Source organism: Lutra lutra, chromosome 9, assembly GCF_902655055.1.
Source record: "Lutra lutra chromosome 9, mLutLut1.2, whole genome shotgun sequence".
NCBI lineage: Eukaryota > Metazoa > Chordata > Mammalia > Carnivora > Mustelidae > Lutra > Lutra lutra.
The window spans coordinates 143,574,825-143,594,763 of record NC_062286.1 but is presented as its reverse complement, the minus strand read 5'-3'; the positions used below and the strand labels follow the sequence as shown (position 1 = coordinate 143,594,763).

The 19,939-nt window shown below is 59.6% G+C and overlaps 1 protein-coding gene across 3 annotated transcripts; it reads left to right on the top strand.

Annotated features, from left to right (window-relative positions):
• Positions 1–5: 5 nt before the first annotated feature.
• On the top strand, positions 6–12,377 carry STMN3 (stathmin 3). Of its 3 annotated transcripts, XM_047746141.1 has the most exons (7): positions 137–1,318; positions 1,416–1,678; positions 1,956–2,056; positions 9,240–9,335; positions 9,608–9,783; positions 11,086–11,277; positions 12,007–12,377. In XM_047746141.1, exons 2-7 carry the CDS (start codon positions 1,614–1,616, stop codon positions 12,064–12,066), a joined length of 690 nt encoding a protein of 229 aa, XP_047602097.1. In that variant the 5' UTR covers positions 137–1,318; positions 1,416–1,613; the 3' UTR covers positions 12,067–12,377. The 3 variants fall into 3 exon arrangements, with proteins under 3 accessions (XP_047602098.1, XP_047602097.1, XP_047602099.1); XM_047746142.1 differs by lacking the exons at positions 11,086–11,277; positions 12,007–12,377 and adding an exon at positions 10,436–10,783 and having other exon boundaries at positions 6–1,318; XM_047746143.1 differs by lacking the exons at positions 137–1,318; positions 1,416–1,678; positions 1,956–2,056 and adding an exon at positions 7,834–7,970.
• Positions 12,378–19,939: the final 7,562 nt, after the last annotated feature.

Genomic DNA, 19,939 nt, shown 5'->3' with positions numbered 1-19,939 from the left:
GGCGGTTCCCGGGGTTCCCGTTCCGCCTCCCCCGCGAATGGCTGCTCGGCCGGCGAGCGGCCGCGCCCTTCCCGCCCCGCCGCCCGTCCGCCCGGCGTCCCGCGGGCAGCGTCTGCGGCGGTCGCGGGCAGCGTCCGCCGTCTGCGCCGCTCCCGAGGGCGGTGCCCGTCTAAGGACCCTGGCGCAGCCGGTCCGACCCCGTGCCCTGTCTGCTGCGCGTGCGAGGGGGGCCCGGGCTGGCCGGCGGCCTCCTCACCGCCCGCGCCGCCGGAGACCGGGTCTGTCGCAGACCCGGCGAGCCCAATTGGCCACACGCTTGCTGAGGGCCGGCTGCTCCGGCGCCCGCGTGCAGGCGTGGACACGCTTGTCCCCCGAATGGCCCCGAGATGCGTCCTCTCACCGACGCCACTTCACAAAAGGACGGGTGGGTGGCCAGCGGCCTTCCCAAAGCCAGGAGTTGCGCCCCTCGCCTCCCCGGCAGCCGCCTTCTAAGAGCACAGAAGGCGGAGGAAGATAAGGCAGGACCCAGAGACTGGGGGCCACTGGGGTCAGAGCCGGAGCTGAGGTCCCCGAGTGGCGCAGCTGAGGCACGCGCTGCCTGGCCACCCTCACGTGTGGGACGGCCCAGCCTGCCATAAATTCTAGCTTATAAAGGCCACGTACTGAGCCCAAGTGTGAAAGGTGAGAGGAAGTGGACACCGAGGCCGGCCATAAGCAGCCCGGCTCAGCAGACACAGATCTCGGTGGAGTCAACAAATCCGGATTGAGTCTGTTCTTGTAGGCCTGTGCGTTACCTGTGGTGCGGCAGGCACTGTGTGGGCCACACAACAGATGTCAACCAGCCCCACGCCCGCCCTGTGCGCCCCCGGACGTTCACATCTGCTGGCCTGCTCCAGCTGGACTCTGACCCTCAGGTCTGTCCGTGTCTGGCCCCTTTCTGGGCCTCCCTCGCCCCTCTGCAGGCTGCTGAGGTTTCCCAGTTTTACTCTTGGCCCAAGGACTTAGTTGCTTACGGGGCAAGCGTTTCTCTTGACCTCTGTGGCTCTGTCCCTTAAATGGAAATGACACTCTATCCGTTTCACTTCCCAAGGCCAGAGTGAGACGAGAGGGTCACTGCAGGAAAAGGGCCCACCATCTGCAAAGCTCTCCCTTGGGGGATATCAACCTGATCTCTAGGCCCAGAGAGGAGGGAGTCATGACCCCCACACACTCACCAACTGTATCTCTCTTCACCTGGAGACTGGCATTATGGCTGTATCTTACCCACGAGAAACAGAGCCACCGAGAAGTCAGAAACATGCTCCCAATCGCACAGCAAGTGGGTCTCAGAGCTGGGGTTGAAACTCATCTCTATCTCACTTCAAAGCGTTTGTCCTAGGCCTCACCGTCTCATTTATCATCTTTTTCTGCCCCAGAATTGACTCGTTCTTTGGGGTGCTCCTTGGAGGCCTTCCCGACCAGTTCCTACCCTCCTGTCTATGACATGCTTTCCCCTCAGCATGGACCTGGGCACACAGAACACACCTCCCAGGCTTCAGAGCCTTTAATGAAGAGCTCTCCAGCCCCAGCCTGATGTGGGGGCCTCTCCTCTCCTGCCGTGCCAGCCCTGGGGAATGGGGCATGTCTCCCCATACCCCCAAGCCTGCACAAAGCCAAACTGGGGCAGCGAGTCCAAGAGGTAAGCAGGGAGTGGATGGGCATGGGCTGCAGTGTCCGACCTTATGTCCCAAGCTGGTCTCTGCCCTCCCACCCTCACCTCCCTCTGACGGCTGCAAGCCCCTACCACAGCCAGCCAGTCGTCACACACACTCTTGCTCAGGCGCACCGGCTCGCTCTGTCTCTCTCTCTCTCATACACACACTCTCGCTCTCGCTCTCTCTAGCTCTCGCTCTCCCCCCTCCCCCTCTCCCTCTCCGTGCCCGCCTCCGCCCTCCCTCGCTCCCTCCCCTCCCCAGCACTGCAGCATTCGCCCGACTGCAGCTCCAGCCGCCGCCCGAGCCTCCTAGGCCTTCCGCAGCCGCCGCCGCCGCCAGCACCATGGCCAGCACCCTGTCCGGTAGGCGTCGGGGACGCGGATCTCCTGGGGCAGCGCTGGGTCTGAGCTGAGGCCATTGTCTCACCTCGCCTGAAGCCGGGGACGGTGGCGGACTCTGTTTTCACATCTCAGACCTCACGCTCTGCAAGGGTGCGGGGCGCGGCCCGGCCAAACCCACAGGAGCTGGGGTTCAGGGCCAACGGGTTGGGAACACCTGGTACCCCGGGGCAAGGATTGCTGCGCAGGGGCAGCCGGCGTGGGCCAGTGGGCGGGGGCTGCGCCCAAGTGAGCACCCTGGGTGAGGGTGCATTGCCCCTTCCATGGCCGCTGTGCCAGGCCAGGCGCTACTGTGGCAGGGTGGCTCCGAGGGCCCTGGTGTGGGTGGGTCCGTACCCCCGGGTGGGTGCTCCCGGCGGGGGGCGGGGTGCAGACAGCGTCCCCTGAGGCGCCTGTCTACCGCAGACCCTGGTCAGACCTCGCCTTCACGAGGGTGGGAGGCAGGAGGGTGGGATCCTTTGCAGGAGCCCGACCGAGCCCTAGCCCAGGGCTGGCGGGCCAGGCCCTGTCTGCGCCAACGGAGTGCCCTGGGGGCTGGAGGGACGCTGTGCAAGGGCAGGGGAGGAGAAACCCAGCGTGGAGGGAGTGGAGCCGCACCCGCGTCTAGTGAGGTTGTCCCCCCCACTCCGCCTCGCTGCTGCGTGCTTGGAGACCGCTCTCTGCGACATGGTGCCAACTGCTCTGGTCGAAAAAGCCACCGCCCTACGCGCAACGGGGTTTGGATAGAGGAGGGCCGCTGCAGTTTTCGAGCCCTCCCAGCAAGGAGGGGTCTGTCCCTCCCTCCCCCACCGCCCCGCCTCCCAAGCTGCGGATCCCCTGCACCCAAAGCTGCGACCCTCCTCCCTCCCTTCCGGCTGGCTTCAGTGCCGCTCATGGAGGGGTGGACACAGGGCAGTTACTGGCTGCGAGAGAGCTGCAGGGGACCCTGGACGGGAGGACGTGGGGCTTGCTCCCCCCAGGAGCACTCTGCCCTGTCTGGCTGCCCCAGGGACCAACCGCATCACTGCACTGCCAGTAGCCAGGGACATCTGGGCAATGGCTCCCCCACCTCTACCCCATTTCCTCCTGGACCCAGAACTCCACTCCCAGCCCACCCTCCTCTCCCTTCTGGGGGTCCCCTCTCCCTAGCTAGCCGGATTCTCTCTGGAGTGGACACACGGTTGGCAGAGCTGCATGCACTCATAAGTGCCCTGCCCTGACCAGCTTCTTAGGCCCTCCGGATTCCAGGCCCCAAGTGACTTCTGCTCTTGTCTAGGAGGGGCCACGTGCGTCACTGCCCACACCCCTCCTGCGTGCAGCCCGTGAGGGGCTTGTCAACCTGGCCTTCGTCTGCCCTTTGTCCTCTCCTGTTGATCTCCCCAGAAATACTGGGCTCAGCTTTGGGCAGGATCTGAGGTGGTCTGTCCTTCCCACGGCCGGAGTGCTAGCCCAGGTCCCCACTGAGGCGGGACTTTGGGCCCTGGCTCAGGGTCTGTGCCCCAGTGGGGGACAATGATCAGCCACTGGTGGGAGATGCCCTCAGCCTTTTCTCTCTAGTAAAAGCCTTACTCAGTGGGTCTCATTCCTGCCCTCCATCTGACAGGGAAGCAGACAATTAGGCGGTGAAATGGTGCAGCCGAAATCACAGTGCTGATGGCCACCAGAGTGGGCACAAGTGCTCTGACCTCAGAGCCCCCTTACACGAGCCCTCATTTGCCTGGCTTTGGGGCACTGCTGACCCATGCTTGGTCCCAGGATTTTTCTGGGTGTCCAGGTTGCTGTTGACGTGAAAAGGGAAACCATAAGTGCAGTCAGTGTCGTCCAGCACGGCCGCTGCCTCACAGATGTGCCGGGAGCCAGCTGGAGAATTGCCCCTGGCCAGAGTCACGCAGGGATGGGCCTTTCCTGTTTTACCATTGGGGCCGCCCCGGATAGAGTACAGCCCACCTGTGTATGCCTGTGCTCACCTTCATTACAGTTTCATAGGTGGGTGAGCAGACCGGTAATTGTGGCCAAAATCAGTTTAAGTGAATCCCAGCTATGACTTCTGTGTTAACAAATGTCTCTGATTGGAGCAGCCCCTGGTGCTGCGTGCCTCAGTGGCATGTCTGCCCCACTGGTGGGCTTCGTTTGGTCTTGGGGACTGGGGAAGGGTTTCCAAGGGAAGACCCATCGTCCACTATGACCTTGTAGTCACCACAAGATTGACCTCAGCTTTCTCTTCCTCTGTTGACTTTCCCACCACCTTTCCCTTGAGCGTCTGCTGTCGGGCGATGTCACTGGGACTCAGCTGGGGGGATGTGACCGTCTCTCGGTGTCCTTCCCAGACACTCAGCACTGCACACGCTTTTGTCTCCTTATGCAGCTCTGTTGAGCTGAGAGGGCTTGGCCCTGCTACCTAAGTTCTCAGGGCCTCGTGTAGATGGGGTGAACGTGGCGGCACCCCCCCATTCTGAGAAATGAACAAGGTATTTCAGGAAAGGTGCTTGGCCCAGTGCCTCACAAGAGCTGGATGCCCAGTCCATACCAGGCAGCGTCACTCCTGCAGCCACATTTCCCAGGATTTCCTCCCCAGAGAGGTGGATCTGCCGGCGAGCTCTGCTGTGCTGGGAGTCTGACTAGTGAGAGGGGTAGCCTGGGTGGCAGTGAGCTCCATCTGTCAGGAAGCAACTAGCAGCACCCTCCAAGACCCTTCTAGGGATGAGTGGGCGTCTATGGGTGCCCTGCCCTCCCAGTTCTCGATAAACACCCTCCCACCCCCACCACCATGAGACGCCCAATCGGGAAGTGTAGTCAGAGGCTGGGGCTCATGACCAGGCTCCCATCCTGTCATGCTGTGTGACTCTGAGCAGGCTCCTTGCTCTCTGACACACTGTCTCTCTCTTTCTCTCTTTCCTCAGTAGAAATGACTCGGACAAGGGCTGGCTGGTCTTGAGGGTCAGTTGGGAGTCTGGATGGAATGTGCCCACCTCGTGGATGCCCTGTTATGGTTACCATTCCACTGTAGGCCAACTGGGTGCCTTCTAACTCATGCTCACCGAGGATCTAAGCATCCAGAAAGCCAATGTGCATTTTTGCGTATTTAATATTTAATACAAAGAGGAAGAGGAAGATGAAAGGAATCCAGTTCATGCCAGAGATTTGCTTTTAATAACTCTCCAAAGTCAGTGATGGGAAAGGAAGAGGCAGGTCCTGGTGAGAGGGAGGAACAGCCTCCAAGCTGTGGAGGGGCTTGAGCTCTGTCTACGGAGAAGGGCCTGGATCGGTCTGAGCCTCAACCTCTTCCCTCTGGGATGAGACCTAACCTTTAAGCCCCTCCAGCTCTGAGGACACAGGTATAACCAACTTCCTGTGTAAGGAGCTGCTGGGCCCAGCCCTGCTCTGCAGCCCCATGTGTGGGCTTCCCCTTGTTAACTCTCTGCAAACTTGCCAATGTCCCCACCTGCTGTCCAGTCCCCTCCAAACTGCAGCCAGACCACACAGCAAGTCTCACTCCCAAGCTCCCCCTTCTGGGGGACTGCCCCTTCCCACTTGCCTACTTAGGGTGAGTCTTCTGGGAAGGGAGGGCCTCATGGGCCATCAGCCCGGGAGAAACCAGCCTGGGGAGTCTCCATGACCATCAGACACTGAGTCACACCCCACTACCACCTGCAGGACACAGTCAGGCCCTCACTTCCTAGCTGGACACTGGTGCCCTGGGCTGGTCCATGCCCTCAGAGAGTTCTGACTTCAGTCTCCAGCACCCACCATCCTTCTCCCCTCTATCCTAACAGTGTGGTGCTCATACCTGCCCAAGCTCCACGTCCTGCCCCTGAATTGCTACCAGGCTCCCTTCATGCTGAGGTGACTGGTTGGAAGGGAGCTCCCTGACATGTGCCTGCAGACTTCTTCCTCTGTAATGAAGGTGCAGGTCATTCCTGGGAAAACTTCAGGTTCAAGGCAGAGAGGAGCTGAAGCAGCTGTGAGGCCCCAACCCAAGCTGCTGGTAAAGCTGCATGGTAAACCCATTTGGAGGTTTCTACATGTGGTGAGGAAGGGCTGCCTGGAAGGCCAGGGAGGCAGTGTCTGTTGCCAGGGAGGTGGGTGGTGGCGAGGTTAGCCCAAGCCCCTTCCTTCCTGGCCTCTCCCAGGATCCAGGTGTGCCCCCCGTCCCGACCCAGACCCCCTCTCTCTCCCCTCCTGCCCCTCCCTCTGAGCACAGGGCTCTCTTTCCAAAGGCCAAATACCTCCTGGTCTGCTGCTTCGGAAGAGCTGTTTTTGCCTGGTCTTGCGCCCTCCAACTCCCCAGCACATGTAGTGTGAGCTGTGCCTCTGCCTCCTTTTTAAACTGACCTCTTAGGGCCCCTGGGGGGCTCCCTTGGTGAAGTGTCTGCCTTGGGCCAGGTTGTGATCTCAGGGTCCTGGAATCAAGCCTGCCTTGGGCTCCCTGCTCAGCGGGGAACCTGCTTCTGTCTCTGCCCCTCCCCCCACTCGTTCTCTCAATCTCTCTCTCTCAAAGAAAATCTTTAAAAAACTTTTAAAAACCTCTATGATTCTATGGGCGCCTGGGTGGCTCAGTTGGTTAAGCGACTGCCTTCGGCTCAGGTCATGATCCTGGAGTCCCGGGATCGAGTCCCGCATCGGGCTCCCAGCTCCACGGGGAGTCTGCTTCTCCCTCTGACCTTCTCCTCGCTCATTCTCTCTCTCACTGTCTCTCTCTCTCTCAAATAAATAAATAAAATATTTTTAAAAACCCTCTATGATTCTAATAAATAAATAAATAAACTTTTAATAGCACAAGTAATGCACAAATAGATTATGCTTGTAAAAAAAAAATGAAGCCAAAATCCCCTCTGAAGCCGCACGCATCTGGCCCACTTCCCTCCCAGCCTCCTGGAGCCGGTGACCAAGCTGGTGACCAAGGCGTAGATCTCTGCCTGCTTCCCTCCATGTCCGCCCCCTTTTCAAAAGATCTTATTTATTTATTTGACAGAGACGGAGTGAGAGAGGAAACACAAGCAGGGGGAGTGGGAGAGGGAGAAGCAGGCTTCCCGCTGAGCAGGGAGCCCAACGTGGGCTCGATCCCGAGACCCTGGGATCATGACCCAAGCCGAAGGCAGACGCTTAATGACTGAGCCCCCCAGGCGCCCCCCGCCACCGCTTAAAGGCTCTTCTTGCTGCTGGCCCAGGATCCCTTTGTGCTCCCTGTACCGTCTCTTGGGCTCTCTCCTGAAGAGCCTGGGTCATCAGGACATTTAGATCAAATACCATCATTCTCTCCTCTGGTTGTGAGGAAACGTGCTTGCCATGAGCTGCTCTCTCAGACAAGGGCCTGGTAATTTCTGTCCTGTGCGCTGTTCTACAACAACATTTTCCCCAAGTTCACATTAACTCAATTTAAAACACTATTTTGTGTGAAATTTGATCAGGAAGGTTTTTTTGAAGACTTTATTTATAGGGGCACCTGAGTGGCTTGGTCAGTTAGGTGTCCGCCTTCATCTCAGGTCACGATCCCAGGACCTGGGATCTAGCCCCACATTGGGCTCCCTGCTCAGCGGGGAGTCTGCTTCTCCCTCTCCCTCTGCCCCCCACCCCACTGCTTGTGCTCTCTGGCTCTCTCAGTCAAGCAAAGCTAGAGAGCACAGCCTGGGGTGGGGTGGAAGCAGCAGAGGGAGAGGGAGAAGCAGACTCCCCGCTGAGCAGGGAGCCCAATGTGCAGCTCTATCCCAGGACCCCAGGATCACAACCTGAGCCTAAGGAAGATGCTTTACTGACTGAGCCACCCAGGTGCCCCAATGAGGAACTTTCTTGCCCGAATTCATGTCTACTCCTTGGAAGACCACTTCATGGAAGCCAGACTCCCTCTCTGGAGTGTCCCTCTGGAGACCTGTACCAGCTTCTCCAGCTAGGGAGGCGGGAGGATGGGTCCCTGAGTCTCCTAGTCTCCAGGACATGTTGGAGTGGTGTAAAGCACACAGACCACCTGGGATTCCACTTGAGGAACTTTGGGCAAGTCACCCTGGCCACTTGGGCCCAGTGTCATCTCAGTGGAGCCTAGGGACGGTCTTGGGCTTGAAGACTGTTAAACATTAGTGAGACACTGGGCCAGCGTGTCTACCTGGGGCCTGGCTTTTCATGAGTAGACCACAAATAGCTCAGTTATTGCGATTCTGACAGTGGGCTTCTCCCCTTCACCTGACAGGGCTTACGGCCTCAGCAGACAAGCTTACCTCCTTTTCTGGTTGGGCACCAGGGGGCACCTGTTGTGGGGACTCTGCAAGGCTAGAGGGCGGGCTTTGGTGCTGAACGGACAGCTCCCCACCCTTTGGCTCTAGAGGGACAGCGAGTGTGTGCCTGGTGACTGCCAGGTTTGACCTGGGATAGCTGCAATGCTGCTATCAGGGTAGATGGCGGGGCGGGGGGGGGGGGACGCCACACAGGAGGAAGTGTGATGGCTTCACCCAAGTGTACAGACCAAGGGCTGCCTGCATCTGTGCTGGCCCAGTCGTGAGTGTGCTGGTTAATATCTGCGAGAGGGAAAGCGGTGGAAGGAGGGAGAAGTACTAGGAGGGCCAGGGAGGGTGGGTCAGGAAAATGCACAGTGACAAAGGGTCACAGAGACATGGAAAGAGAGAGAGAGAGAGAACCAAGCCAGGAAGACAGGAGGATGAACACAGACAGACAAACACACAGCGATGTAGAGGAATGAGATAGAAGTGCCAAGAGAGGAAAGGTGGCAGGGGCACCTGGTGGCCCAGTGGGTGAAGCCTCTGCCTTCGGCTCAGGTCATGATCTCAGGGTCCTGGGATCGAGCCCCACATCGGGCTCTCTGCTCAGCAGGGAGCCTGCTTCCTCCTCTCTCTCTGCCTGCCTCTCTGCCTGCTTGTGATCTCTCTCTGTCAAATAAATAAAATCTTTAAAAGAGAGAGAGAAAAAAGAGGAGAAGGGGGGTACTAGGAGAACAATGCAGGACAACCCACAGGAAGGTGTGGCCAGGAACAAAGTCAGCTTCTAGGACAGGGAGAGGAGAGATGTAGAGAGGCAAGAGAACAGAAAAGGGAGCAAGATACACAGGCTTCCAGAGAGGCACAGCATGGGGGCGTACTGGGGAGGAAAAGAGGGAGGCGGCCATGGAGGCAAGGTCCGGAGGCGGCCATGGCGCCCTCTCATGCTAGCCTCATGCCCACAGCCTACAAGGAGAAGATGAAGGAACTGTCAGTGCTGTCGCTCATCTGCTCCTGTTTCTACTCACAGCCGCACCCCAACACCATCTACCAGTATGGGGGTGAGTGTGCCCTGGGCTGCTGTCTGCTCCTGCTTGGTCAGTGCCTGCCTCCTCCTTTCCTTGCTCTTTGCTCCCATGGCTTCTCCAACCCACCCCGCCCCCACCTCAGCTCAGCTGGCTTCTGGAGAGGGAGCCCCTGATGAGAGGCAAACTTGGGGGCTCAGGCCTGGGGGTCCCACATGAGCAGCCGTGCTCCCTCCCTTAGCCCTCAATTTGGATGTGTACTGGGAACATGGCCCCTCAGAATCCTGAAGCCCCATCTGGTCTTGCAGACATGGAGGTGAAGCAGCTGGACAAGAGGGCCTCTGGCCAGAGCTTCGAGGTCATCCTCAAGTCCCCTTCTGACCTGTCCCCCGAGAGCCCAGTGCTCTCCTCTCCCCCCAAGAGGAAGGACACCTCCCTGGAGGAGCTGCAGAAGCGGCTGGAAGCAGCTGAGGAACGAAGGAAGGTGAGGGCCCCCCCTGGCCCCAGATCCTGATCAAGGTGGCTGGGCAGAAGGCGTCACTGGCACAGACAGGGTTCCCAAGGCACAGGATGCTCCAAGCCTCTGCTTGGCTGTTGGCCTGGAGTGGAGAGGGCGTCATGGCTCCCCTGGACCTCCACTTGGGGAATCAGAAGGGACAGGAAGGTGAAGGGTTCCCAAAGGCAGCCAGCTGGAGAGGACAGGAACCAGATACTGTTGGAGGGGGTGTCCTTGGCCATGGCCAGGAAGGGGTCCTGGGACGTGAGTCTGGGCTGTCATCCATCTCCAGGGTAGAGAAGAAAGGGACTCTCATGTGTTGAGGGCTGCAAGCCCACACCTGCAGGGAGCTCAGAGGGCCCCTGGGAGAAGGGGGGCATGGCCGAAGGGTCCCTCCCTGTCCCTTCCCCTCACACCAGCCCCATGGAGACGGACACACAAAATACTCTCAGCATGTAGTCCTGGTGTCCAAGCCCACTGGGCAGGGGTACTGGCCCCAAATCCCTTAGAGCATGTCCCAGTGAAATCTGGCGACCCAGGCCTCCTAGGGTTAACTAGCAGTGACTGGCATGTGGGTGGGCCCAGCAGCCTTCTGCAGGAGGGGACAGCCCTTGCGCTCTGACCCGCACCTCTCCCCCGGGCTCCAGGCGCCCCCTCCTCCAGTAGGGTGGGCAGTGCAGCAGCACCGGCTGTCCCAGTCTCTTCGCTCCAACTAGTCCCTTCTCCAGCAGCCCTGGGGACCCTCCCACCGCCCCCACACCTCAGGGAACTCAGGACCCAGTGCGGATCAAGCACCTACTTTGTGCTCAGCGGGCAGACATTCGAGGAGGAGGCCGTGCGGGTTCCGTGACGGCCCCTAAGTTTTGAATTTGCTCCTCCAACATTCCCTGAGCGCACCCCGGGCTTGGGGGGCGGGGCGGCGAGAGCCTGTCTCGCTGCCGGGCGCCCTCCGCCTAGCAGGAGGGTCGGCTCCGCCGGCCGAGGACGGACGGAAAGGGTGAGCAGCTTCCGGTGTGTCTGGGGCTGGGGGTTCTCCGGGCGCGCCCGCGGATCTTGCGGGGCCGAAGGCCAGAAGTCCAGGCAAACCGAGACCCGGTGAACACCCTGGCCGTCGGCGGGGCCGTGGAGACCTGAGCTCCCGGAGGGCGCGCGTCCGGCGGGCAGCAGGGCAGGGTGACGGGCACTGGGCGGAGCCCTGACCGCGCGCGGGGAGGCCGGGCCGGCCGGGGGCAGGGGGCAGGGGGCCGGGGCCCGGCCGCCGCCCACGCGCGCCCCCGTCCGCCCGCGCAGACGCAGGAGGCGCAGGTGCTGAAGCAGTTGGCCGAGCGGCGCGAGCACGAGCGCGAGGTGCTGCACAAGGCGCTGGAGGAGAACAACAACTTCAGCCGCCAGGCCGAGGAGAAGCTCAACTACAAGATGGAGCTCAGCAAGGAGATCCGCGAGGCGCACCTGGCGGCGCTGCGCGAGCGGCTGCGCGAGAAGGTGCGTGCGCGCCGGAATGGGGGAGGGGCGGGGCGAAGGCCGAGGGGCGGATCCCGAGGGGCGGGGCTTCACGCAGGGGGCGGTGCCCGGGCAGCAGGAAGGAGGGGCTCCGCCTGCCTCTGGGGACGCGTCGGGCCTCGCGGGAGGCCCGGGTCCAGTCCCGTGGGGGGGACACGGCCGGGAGCCGCTGCTTCAGAAGTGCCCCAAAAGACGCGGCTTGGCGCTAGAACAGGGGAGGCGCTGCGTTAGGCGGGGGGCCAGGGCAGCCCTAGGAGTCCCCTCCTTGGCGGGCCCTCCCGCCGCGCCAACAGCCCGGCCGCTCCGGGTCCTGCGGGGAGCAGCCCTGAGTGAGGCGAGGCCCCGCCCCGGCCGGAGCCCCCTCGGCGTGGCCTCGGCTGCAGCCCACCGGGAGGGACCAGGCTGGTGCCTGTGGGGCGGGGGCGGGGCACCCAGAGCTTGCGGGAGGAAGCTCCCCGGAGTCACGGCTCTCCCTCTGGTCTGGGTGCGACCCCTGCCGCACTGGGGGCGGCCTCCGCACTCAGGAGGACGTGGGTCTCTCCCTGCTCTCTGTTGCTCCTCCGTCATGGTCGTTAAGGTGTCCTCGTGGGTCGCACTTAGGAGGGTCCCTGAAGCCTGGGTGTGGGGGAAAGGCCAGCCCCTCCCCCCCCCCGCCCCCGGCGGCTCCGCGTACGCAGGGCCCCGCCCACTCACCCCGACCCGTCCTCGCAGGAGCTGCACGCAGCGGAGGTACGCAGGAACAAGGAACAGCGAGAGGAGATGTCTGGCTAAGGGGCTGTGGGCCACAGGCGCCTGGATCCTGAGAGGCGACATCAGCACATGCGGGCTCTGGTTTCGTCTTGTCCTACTTTGTCTAGATGCAACTTTTGTCCCTGCACCCTCCCTCCCTCCCCTGCACTCCCAGCTCCTGCTTCTCTTTCCGCTCCGAGCTGTCCAGTCCTGCACAGGCTCTCCATCAAGGAGCCACCACGGCGTGGCACACAGTCCCTCGGTTCAGGCACCAGGCCAGGCAGTGGCTGGGTCCCCTGTTGGTGGCCCTCTTAGATGTGGTGACAGCCTCAATAAATCCCGTGGTGGTAGCAGGAACATGTGGGTCCTTATGCTGGCTTGTCCTGTGAGCACCTTGTACTTTGGGCATGTCCTCTGAGCCAGCTCCCTGCCGCTGACAGGCTAAGGTGACACCGCCTGCCAGGCCTTCGGTGGGAGGGGGCAGAGCACATGGGAGCAGGCAGGGGAAGAAAGAAAGCCCTCTGGGTCAGTCGTGGGAGCCACCTGTGCAGTGGAATGCTTTGGAATTAGTGCGTAGGGGTCCTCTGAGACCACCTGGCCTGCAGTGGGCAGCTTGGACTGGCCTGGGAGGTTTAGTCATTGCCTGTGGCCGGAATGGGGAGTGGGAGGGTGGGATGTGGCCCAGCCGGAGTCTTCAGGGGAGCGGGCATTCTCCACCAGGGATCCATGAGCCAGTGGCCATGGTCTAGAGGATTGTGGGCTGCACAGACACCCCTTGGTGGACCCTCCTCCCAGGAGTGCTCAGCTCCTAAGAGCCTCTGGCCCAGTACTGATGTGAGGAAGGCCCTCCTCCATCACCATTCCTCTCCTCCCCGTAGAATTTACGGATCCTTGGAGGACCCCGTCTTTAGAGCCCTTTGGAGTCTTGGTCCCTTTCTGTGCCCTAACCCCGGTTAAAAAAAATAATAATAAAAAAAATAAAAAAAAAATGCTCCCATGATGCTCTGGGCCATGGGGCTTTCAGGCTCAGCTCTGGACAGGTGTGGCTAGGTCTGAGTGAGTGGTAGCTGCAAGTGCCCCTCTGGGAGCAGATGGTGGGGGCTGGGGGGCGTAGGGGACCAGCTGCTTGCAGCCTCAGATGGTGGGGGGCAGGGTTCCCAAGCCACCTTCTACCTAGTCCCTCCTTGACATTCTTGACCTGTGGCCCTCTCTGGCACTAGGCCTTTCCTGCCAACACCTTCCCGGACTGGGCTCCTTTTCCTCCGTCAGACTAGGGCACTCTCCAGATTCCTAGTGCTGGCCTTTGAGGACTGTCACCTGCTGCCCATGAGGGTGGTGTCCAATCCTTGTGCCCCATCCTCTGTGGCAGCCCCACTCCACAGCTGAGGACTGAGGGCAGGGTCCCTGCTGACCGTCCTCTGGGTGGGAAGCATGAGGGACAGACTGCAAGGACCCAGAGCCAGGGCTTTAGAAGCCAGGTGGGTGGCCACCCCCCCCCCGGTGCCCCCAGCCTCCATCCTATGGAAGCCCATGCTGGTGGACTGCCAGGGCCCAGCCAGAAAGCACAGCTGGGTGCTGGCCGCTACAACAGGCTTTGGGGAGGCAGGGACCCATGCCCACTCTCCCTGTCCCACCCACAGTCTCCAGGGGAAGGACAAGCCAGGATTGGAACCCCACTGTCCCCCACGTGGCTCCTGCGGGACTCAGAAAGGGACGTGGAAAGAGAGCGGAGGGCTGGATTTCTCTCTGCAGTGGCAGCTCTCTCATAGGGGAAGCCTAGTGTGATATGTACCCATCTCATCCACGTATGAAAGCGAACTTCAGTGAAATCAAATGAACGATTAAAGACAAAAACCCGAAACCTGTGTGTAAGAAGTGGCTGAACCGTCCCCGCGAGCATTCTGCATCTGTGGGTCAGAACGGGCTGAAGGGCTACTCTTGGCCAGTGCAGGTATGTGACACACAGAGCTCTGGACTGAAGCCAGTTGTCACGTGTGTTCTTACCACAACTGCTGGTAGTTCTAATGCTGATGGAGGCCTTGAGGAATGAGTGTGTATATGACACACAAGTCTGTTTTCCTTTCTGGAACACCAGGAGACAGTGGGGGTGTGAGGGAGGGGGCAGGTGGGGCCCACGCTCAGCTCTCCCCAGGGCCGGGCGTTCCTGCTGGCCTGGGCTCCAGGCCTCAGGCTGCTGCTTTGGAGGACACGTGAGGGTCTGACATCTGAGGCTTGTCCTTCTCACTGCGTGCCGTGTGGGTCTTGCTCGGATGTGGAGTGGGTCCTAGCGGTCTGAGCAGGCCGCTAGGGTGCACCCCGTGGCTCTGTGGCTCCCACTGGGCAGTTGATCATTCACAGACACAAATCCGGCCCGGAGGTGGAGACCTAGAGTGGCAAAGAGAGTAAGCAGACATCCTGAGTCACACTGGTGGTCTGCCTGTACCATAAGGCCAAACAGCCACTTGGGGTGCCCAGCAGGGACCCCTCTGCTAGGGAGCAGGCACGTTTGTTAGATGTCCAAGCAGGCTATGCTCAGGCATCCACATGGGCCTCAGGTCCAGGTCCCAGATAGGTGGTGCCTGCTCCCCAGGATCCAGAGAGACCCCTCACCTCTCCCCCACACTCACCGACCTCTCCGGGGGCAGGCATACTCCCCCAGGCTCCAAGGATCTCTCACCATATTTCCTCCTTCCCCTGCCCAGGGAGAGGTGAGAAAGTCAGAATCTGGGACACACAGCCGCCCAGGAGACAGAGACCTTGGAAACCAGTAAGAGGAACAGCCGGAAGAAAGGGAGGAGAGAAAGCGAGTGTGTTGAGCGTATTTTTATGAGGCGTGAGTTCTGTGTGCCGCTCTTCTGGGTGTTCAGACACATGCCACATACAGAAACACAGCCTGGCATTCCCAGAGGACCAAGCTGATCACAGGCCAGGCTTCTCAACTCTTAGGGGACCCAAGCAGGCATTACGGGGCAGATGGCATTTGTAACAGTCACCGCATGGAGCCTCTGACTTCAGGCAAGGATGGGGAATCCTTCACAGACAGATCATGCTTTTCGTAACAACCACAACAAACAACAAAAAACAAAGATGGGAGTCCTTCTGGGGAGTCAATCCTGTATTAGCTATCTGCAGTGTGTCACAAGTGACCTGAAGCAGCGGCGTCTCACCACTTCAGGAGCTGGGCTGTCTGGCTCAGGGACTCCCCCAAGGTTGCAGTTGGGACATTGGCTGAGGCTCTGGTCCCGCCAGGGCCAGACTGGGGTGGAGGGTCCTCAAGTCAACTCACTCACACGGAGTCAGCAGGTGACCTCAGGTCCTCCCAGGGCTGCGTGGGCGTCCTCAGCCCATGACCGCTGGCCCCCGAGGGTGAGCCATTAGAGAGGGATGGGGGCAGCTGCATGAACTCCTCTCAGGCAGAGTCCCACACATTCTCTGTGTCAGGAGTGCCCCCCAGGGAAGAGCCTGTCCTGGCAGAGTCAGACGCCACCTGTGAAGTGGAGGGACGTAGAGAACCCGTGTGCATCAAAACCACAGCCAACGGGACGCCTTGAGTGACCCTGTGTGTTCTGGGCACAGCTGGTGTTCACTCAGTGTCCGGGGGCTGCAGCAGGCCAATGTCCCAAAATACAGTGTCTAGCAACACAGGCAAGATGGTAGCCCAGAAAGCCGTGTGTCCACACGGGGCCTCCCGCAGCTGCTCACTCTCTTCCTGCCCGGCAAGCTCAGCGGATGCTGCAGAAGCTGGGGTGGAACAGGGCAGCACAGACCTCGGTTTTCTCTCTTTCCCGAAGACCTTCAGCTAGTTCCGGTCCACAGCAGTGTCCGGGGACTGCTGCAACAGCACCGCACTGGGGGCCGAGAGCATCAGAAACTCCATCTCTCACCAATCTGAGGCTGGAAGCCCCAAATTGAGGTGTCACAAGGCCATGCCTCCTCTGAAGCCTGGGCCAGAGGGTCATCCTGGCCTCTCCTAACTCTGGCTGTTGGGAAAGGCAGTCTTTCCACCACAAACAAAAACACTTAAGAATGGGCTTTGGGCTTGTGATCTCGATCTCTCTCTCTCTCTCTGTCAAACAAATAAATAAAATCTTAAAAAAAAAAAAAGAATGGGCTTTGGGTCTGGAACCCTAGTTTCCAACAAATAAGGAGCCCACAGAACTTGTACCAGACATCCTTCCCTGCTGTAAGCTCAGTGAGTGATCTGTTGTCCTGCTTGGGTGAGCACCCTCAGGTATGCCCCCCACTTTCAGTACTCCAGACTCTGGGGTTTGGGTCTTCCCACTACAGCGCCGGAGGGGTATGTGCTCAGGGACCAGCTGCCCTAGCAGACCGTGTGTGTCTCTTCCTTGCATGAGTAAAGTTGCTGTGTCAGCACGTAATTGCATCTCGCTTTCCTTGGCGACTCCAATGCTGGGACGCGGTGGGCACAAGTGTCTGGACGCTCACCCAGGCGACTGGTGCTGTGACAAGCTTTGCTCTCCTTCACGCAGCAGGGGTCCTCCCTGGGATGGGGAGGCAGAGCGAGACACTTGCAATCTTTGGCGTCCCTTGGCTATGCATGTGTCATGTCAATCTCTGTGGTCACATGCCGCCCCCTCTTTTTGTGTGTCTGTCTCTGTGGGACACCAGTCACTGGATTCGGGCCCCCCAAGCCAATATGGCCTCATTTTAGTTCATCACACCTGCAACAACCCGATTTCCAAATAGGGTCACATTCTGAGTTACTGGGAATTGAGACGTCAATGTACCTTTGGGGGATACAATTCAAACAAAAACAGAAGTTGTAGATATGTAACTCACAGCTTTATTTTTTTGAAGTCCTCTCTACACCCAATGTGGGGCTTGGACTTAGGACCCTGAGTTTAAGAGTCCCACACCCCACGAACTGAGCTAGCCAGGCACCCCGAATAGTTAACTTTAAAACATTCACACATTTATTCATGTATTCAGCATTTTAGCGAGTTCTTACTACAAGTGCTCCTCACTCTAGAGAATGTTGTTGATTCAGAAGCACAGCCTCCCATGAGAGTGGGAGTCTGTAAGACATTATGCACTCACAGTGATTTATGAGTTTTCAAGGCACTTTATAATGTTAACCTTCAAGATGTCCACTATGGGGGCACATGGCTGGCTCAGTGGGTTGGGCCTCTGCCTTCCGCTCGGGTCATGGTCTTGGGGTCCTGGGATGGAGCACTGCTTCGGGCTCTCTGCTCATTGGGGACCTGCTTCCTCTTCTCTCTCTGCCTGCTCCTCTGCCTGCTTGTGATCTCTCTCTCTGTCAAATAAATAAATAAATAAAATCTTTAAAAAAAGTCCACTACGAGGAAAACAGGGTAGACATTATTGTTATGACATTAAGATTCCTTTCTGGTTATACATGTAATCCGTGTTCACGCCGTCACTGCAAAGTACAAAGAGAAGAACTGTGGTTCGCCAGAGCTCCCTTCCTGCGGAGAGGATCCGCCCGCCAGCAGTGCCGAGGGAACCCTGCAAACCTCCGAGAACTGCGCACAGTGACGCGCTGGCATTTCTCCCACGTCGTAAGCATGGCTTTGATGGCTGTGTGGTCATCCGTCATCTATTTTATGGATGTACTGGGGCTTTTGAGAAAACGTCGCCCACTTTTTGGTTTCATAAACTTTTGGCTTATGTGGATTATACAGATGGACATTTACCACATTAGGAATTAAAACTCAGAAATGAAAACAATAGCAATTCGTCTAAAATGATACACCCGGGGTGTCTGGGTGGCTCAGTGGGTTAAGCCTCTGCCTTCGGCTCAGGTCATGATCTCAGGGTCCTGGGATGGAGCCCCGCATCGGGCTCGGCTCACTGCTCAGCGGGGAGCCTGCTTCCCCCTCTCTCTCTGCTTCCTTGTGATCTCTGCCTGTCAAATAAGTGAATAAAATCTTAAAAAAAAAAAAAATTAAACCAAAGCTTGACATGGTGCGAACCCGGGCAGTGCAGAGCATGCAGTGCGCGTGGCTCTGCAGCTCCCCTCGCAGGCACCCTCTCCTGCCGCGCCTCCCACCGCCCGGGCCTGCACCTGCTGGGGCTCGGGAAGCCCCGGGGTAGGTAAAGCGATTGCTACGGACCTGGGGCCTGCTTTTATCTTGCTTCCTCTCTGGTCAGGGGCTGCCTGAAGCAGAGCCCGGGAGATGGTGGGCCATGGCGACACCACAGCATCCTTGGCCTGGATGACACTCACAGTCCTATGGCCTCTCATTGTCAGGAGAAGGTCTGATGTCAGTGACCTGCAGGACAGTGTGATTTCCTTTCCTTTGTGACAAACCAAGAGCAAAAGCTCCCCTCCTCTTGGGAGCGCGGGGTGCGCTGCCTCTCGCGTGGGTGTTCTTGGGGAGAAGTCACCATCCCCGCCCCCAGGACAAACTGATCCATCCCGTCCGCCAAGCAGAGCTGGCTGTAACTTGGTTCTCTGGCAGACAGAAGAGGGGAGCACATGTTCCGATGCTGGGCCTGAGGTCCCAGGACAGAAACAGGTGGAGGTCACACAGCACTGCAAACAGAGACCAGGTAGTCAGGACCCCGCAGAGTCCGGGACTGGTGGCCACAGCGGAAGGCAGCTGTGCAGACACGTGCAGACACAGTGGGTTGTGTGCACTCTTTTGTGCCACAAGGCCTGGTCTCTGCCACCGGTGCCCTTCTGGGCCCTGTCCTTTCGACTCTATGGGCATCACCTGAAGAACATGGGATAAATGGCAAGTAGAGACACGGGCCATGCACAGCCATTCTCGTATTTACCAGACAATAAAACAGCAGCACTGACACATGCTCAAGAGTTTAATCTTTTTTAAAAATATTTTATTTACTTATTTGAGAGAAAGAGAGCAGGGGCCAAGGGAGATGGAGAAGCAGGCTCCCCGCCGAGCAGGCAGCCCACACCAGGGCTTCATTCCAGGACCCTGGGATCGCGCCCTGAGCTAAAGTCACATGCTTACGGACGGAGCCACCCAGGCGCCCCACAGTCCAACCTTAAAAAGAACAGTTTACTCTCTTCCCATCTCTGGTCTAAGTTCACGCTAAGTGACCGGAAACAGAACGCGCTCTAACATCAGTGCGGTGAATCCGCTTGGAAAGCGATCTTCCTGCCGAGCGTGAACCCAGGTTCCCGACACGGTCCTCCCGCTTCCCCAGCCCCCACCCGGGGCGCGCAGGGAGGGAGACCCCGCACAGGCGGACCCGAGGCTGTACCCCGCCCCGCGGTCCTCAGGCCCGGAGCCGCAGACCGGGCGGACGAAGGTCCACAAGCAGCCCCGTGCGGCCTCCCAGCGCACCTTCCGTCGAGCAGCAGGGACGGCTCCAGCGGCTCCCAAGCCAAGGACGCTCCGCACCCCCCGAGGGACGCGCCCCTTCTTGCTGCCGGGACCTCGAGGACTTGACCTGTAATTAAATATCCCGCGAGGAGCGGGGCGCGCGGCGCTCAGAGCTCCGGGCCCCACCTCCGGGGTCTCCGACCGCTCGGCGGGGGCGGAGGAGCTGACCCCGACTTAACTCCAGCGTGGACGAGCCCGGGGGCCGGGTGGCCGGGCGGCGGCCGGCGCGCGCCCCGGCGAGAAGGGAGCCCCGCCGGCCGCAGGATCGGACCAGACAGCTCCTCTTCCGGAGCCGTCTCTGGGCACGCACCCGTCACAAGCTTCGGAAGACAGGCGGCCCTGTTCGCACACAGTCCCCTCCCCGCGTCCTTCAAGAGTCTCCCAGAACCAACGCTCCGTGCGGAAATTCCCCGTCCTGCAGCTGAGTGGGCGGGGCCTGGCGAGGGCGCCGCCGCGTCCGCCCCGGGCCCCGCCCTGAACCCCGCGCACGCGCGCAGGGTCCCGCCAGGCCTTATTTCTCGGCGTTGCAAGCCTTCCCAATGAGCGCCAAATTAAGTCTCCGGGCCCGCCCCCGCCCTACG

Excerpts from the sequence above, each read along its gene's own strand:
- STMN3 (XM_047746141.1), top strand. The coding sequence starts at position 1,614 with ATGGGGCATGTCTCCCCATACCCCCAAGCCTGCACAAAGCCAAACTGG. Across the intron at positions 9,784-11,085 it reads CAGCTGAGGAACGAAGGAAG|ACGCAGGAGGCGCAGGTGCT; the intron begins GTGAGGGCCCCC and ends CCGCCCGCGCAG. Across the intron at positions 11,278-12,006 it reads GCGAGCGGCTGCGCGAGAAG|GAGCTGCACGCAGCGGAGGT; the intron begins GTGCGTGCGCGC and ends CCGTCCTCGCAG.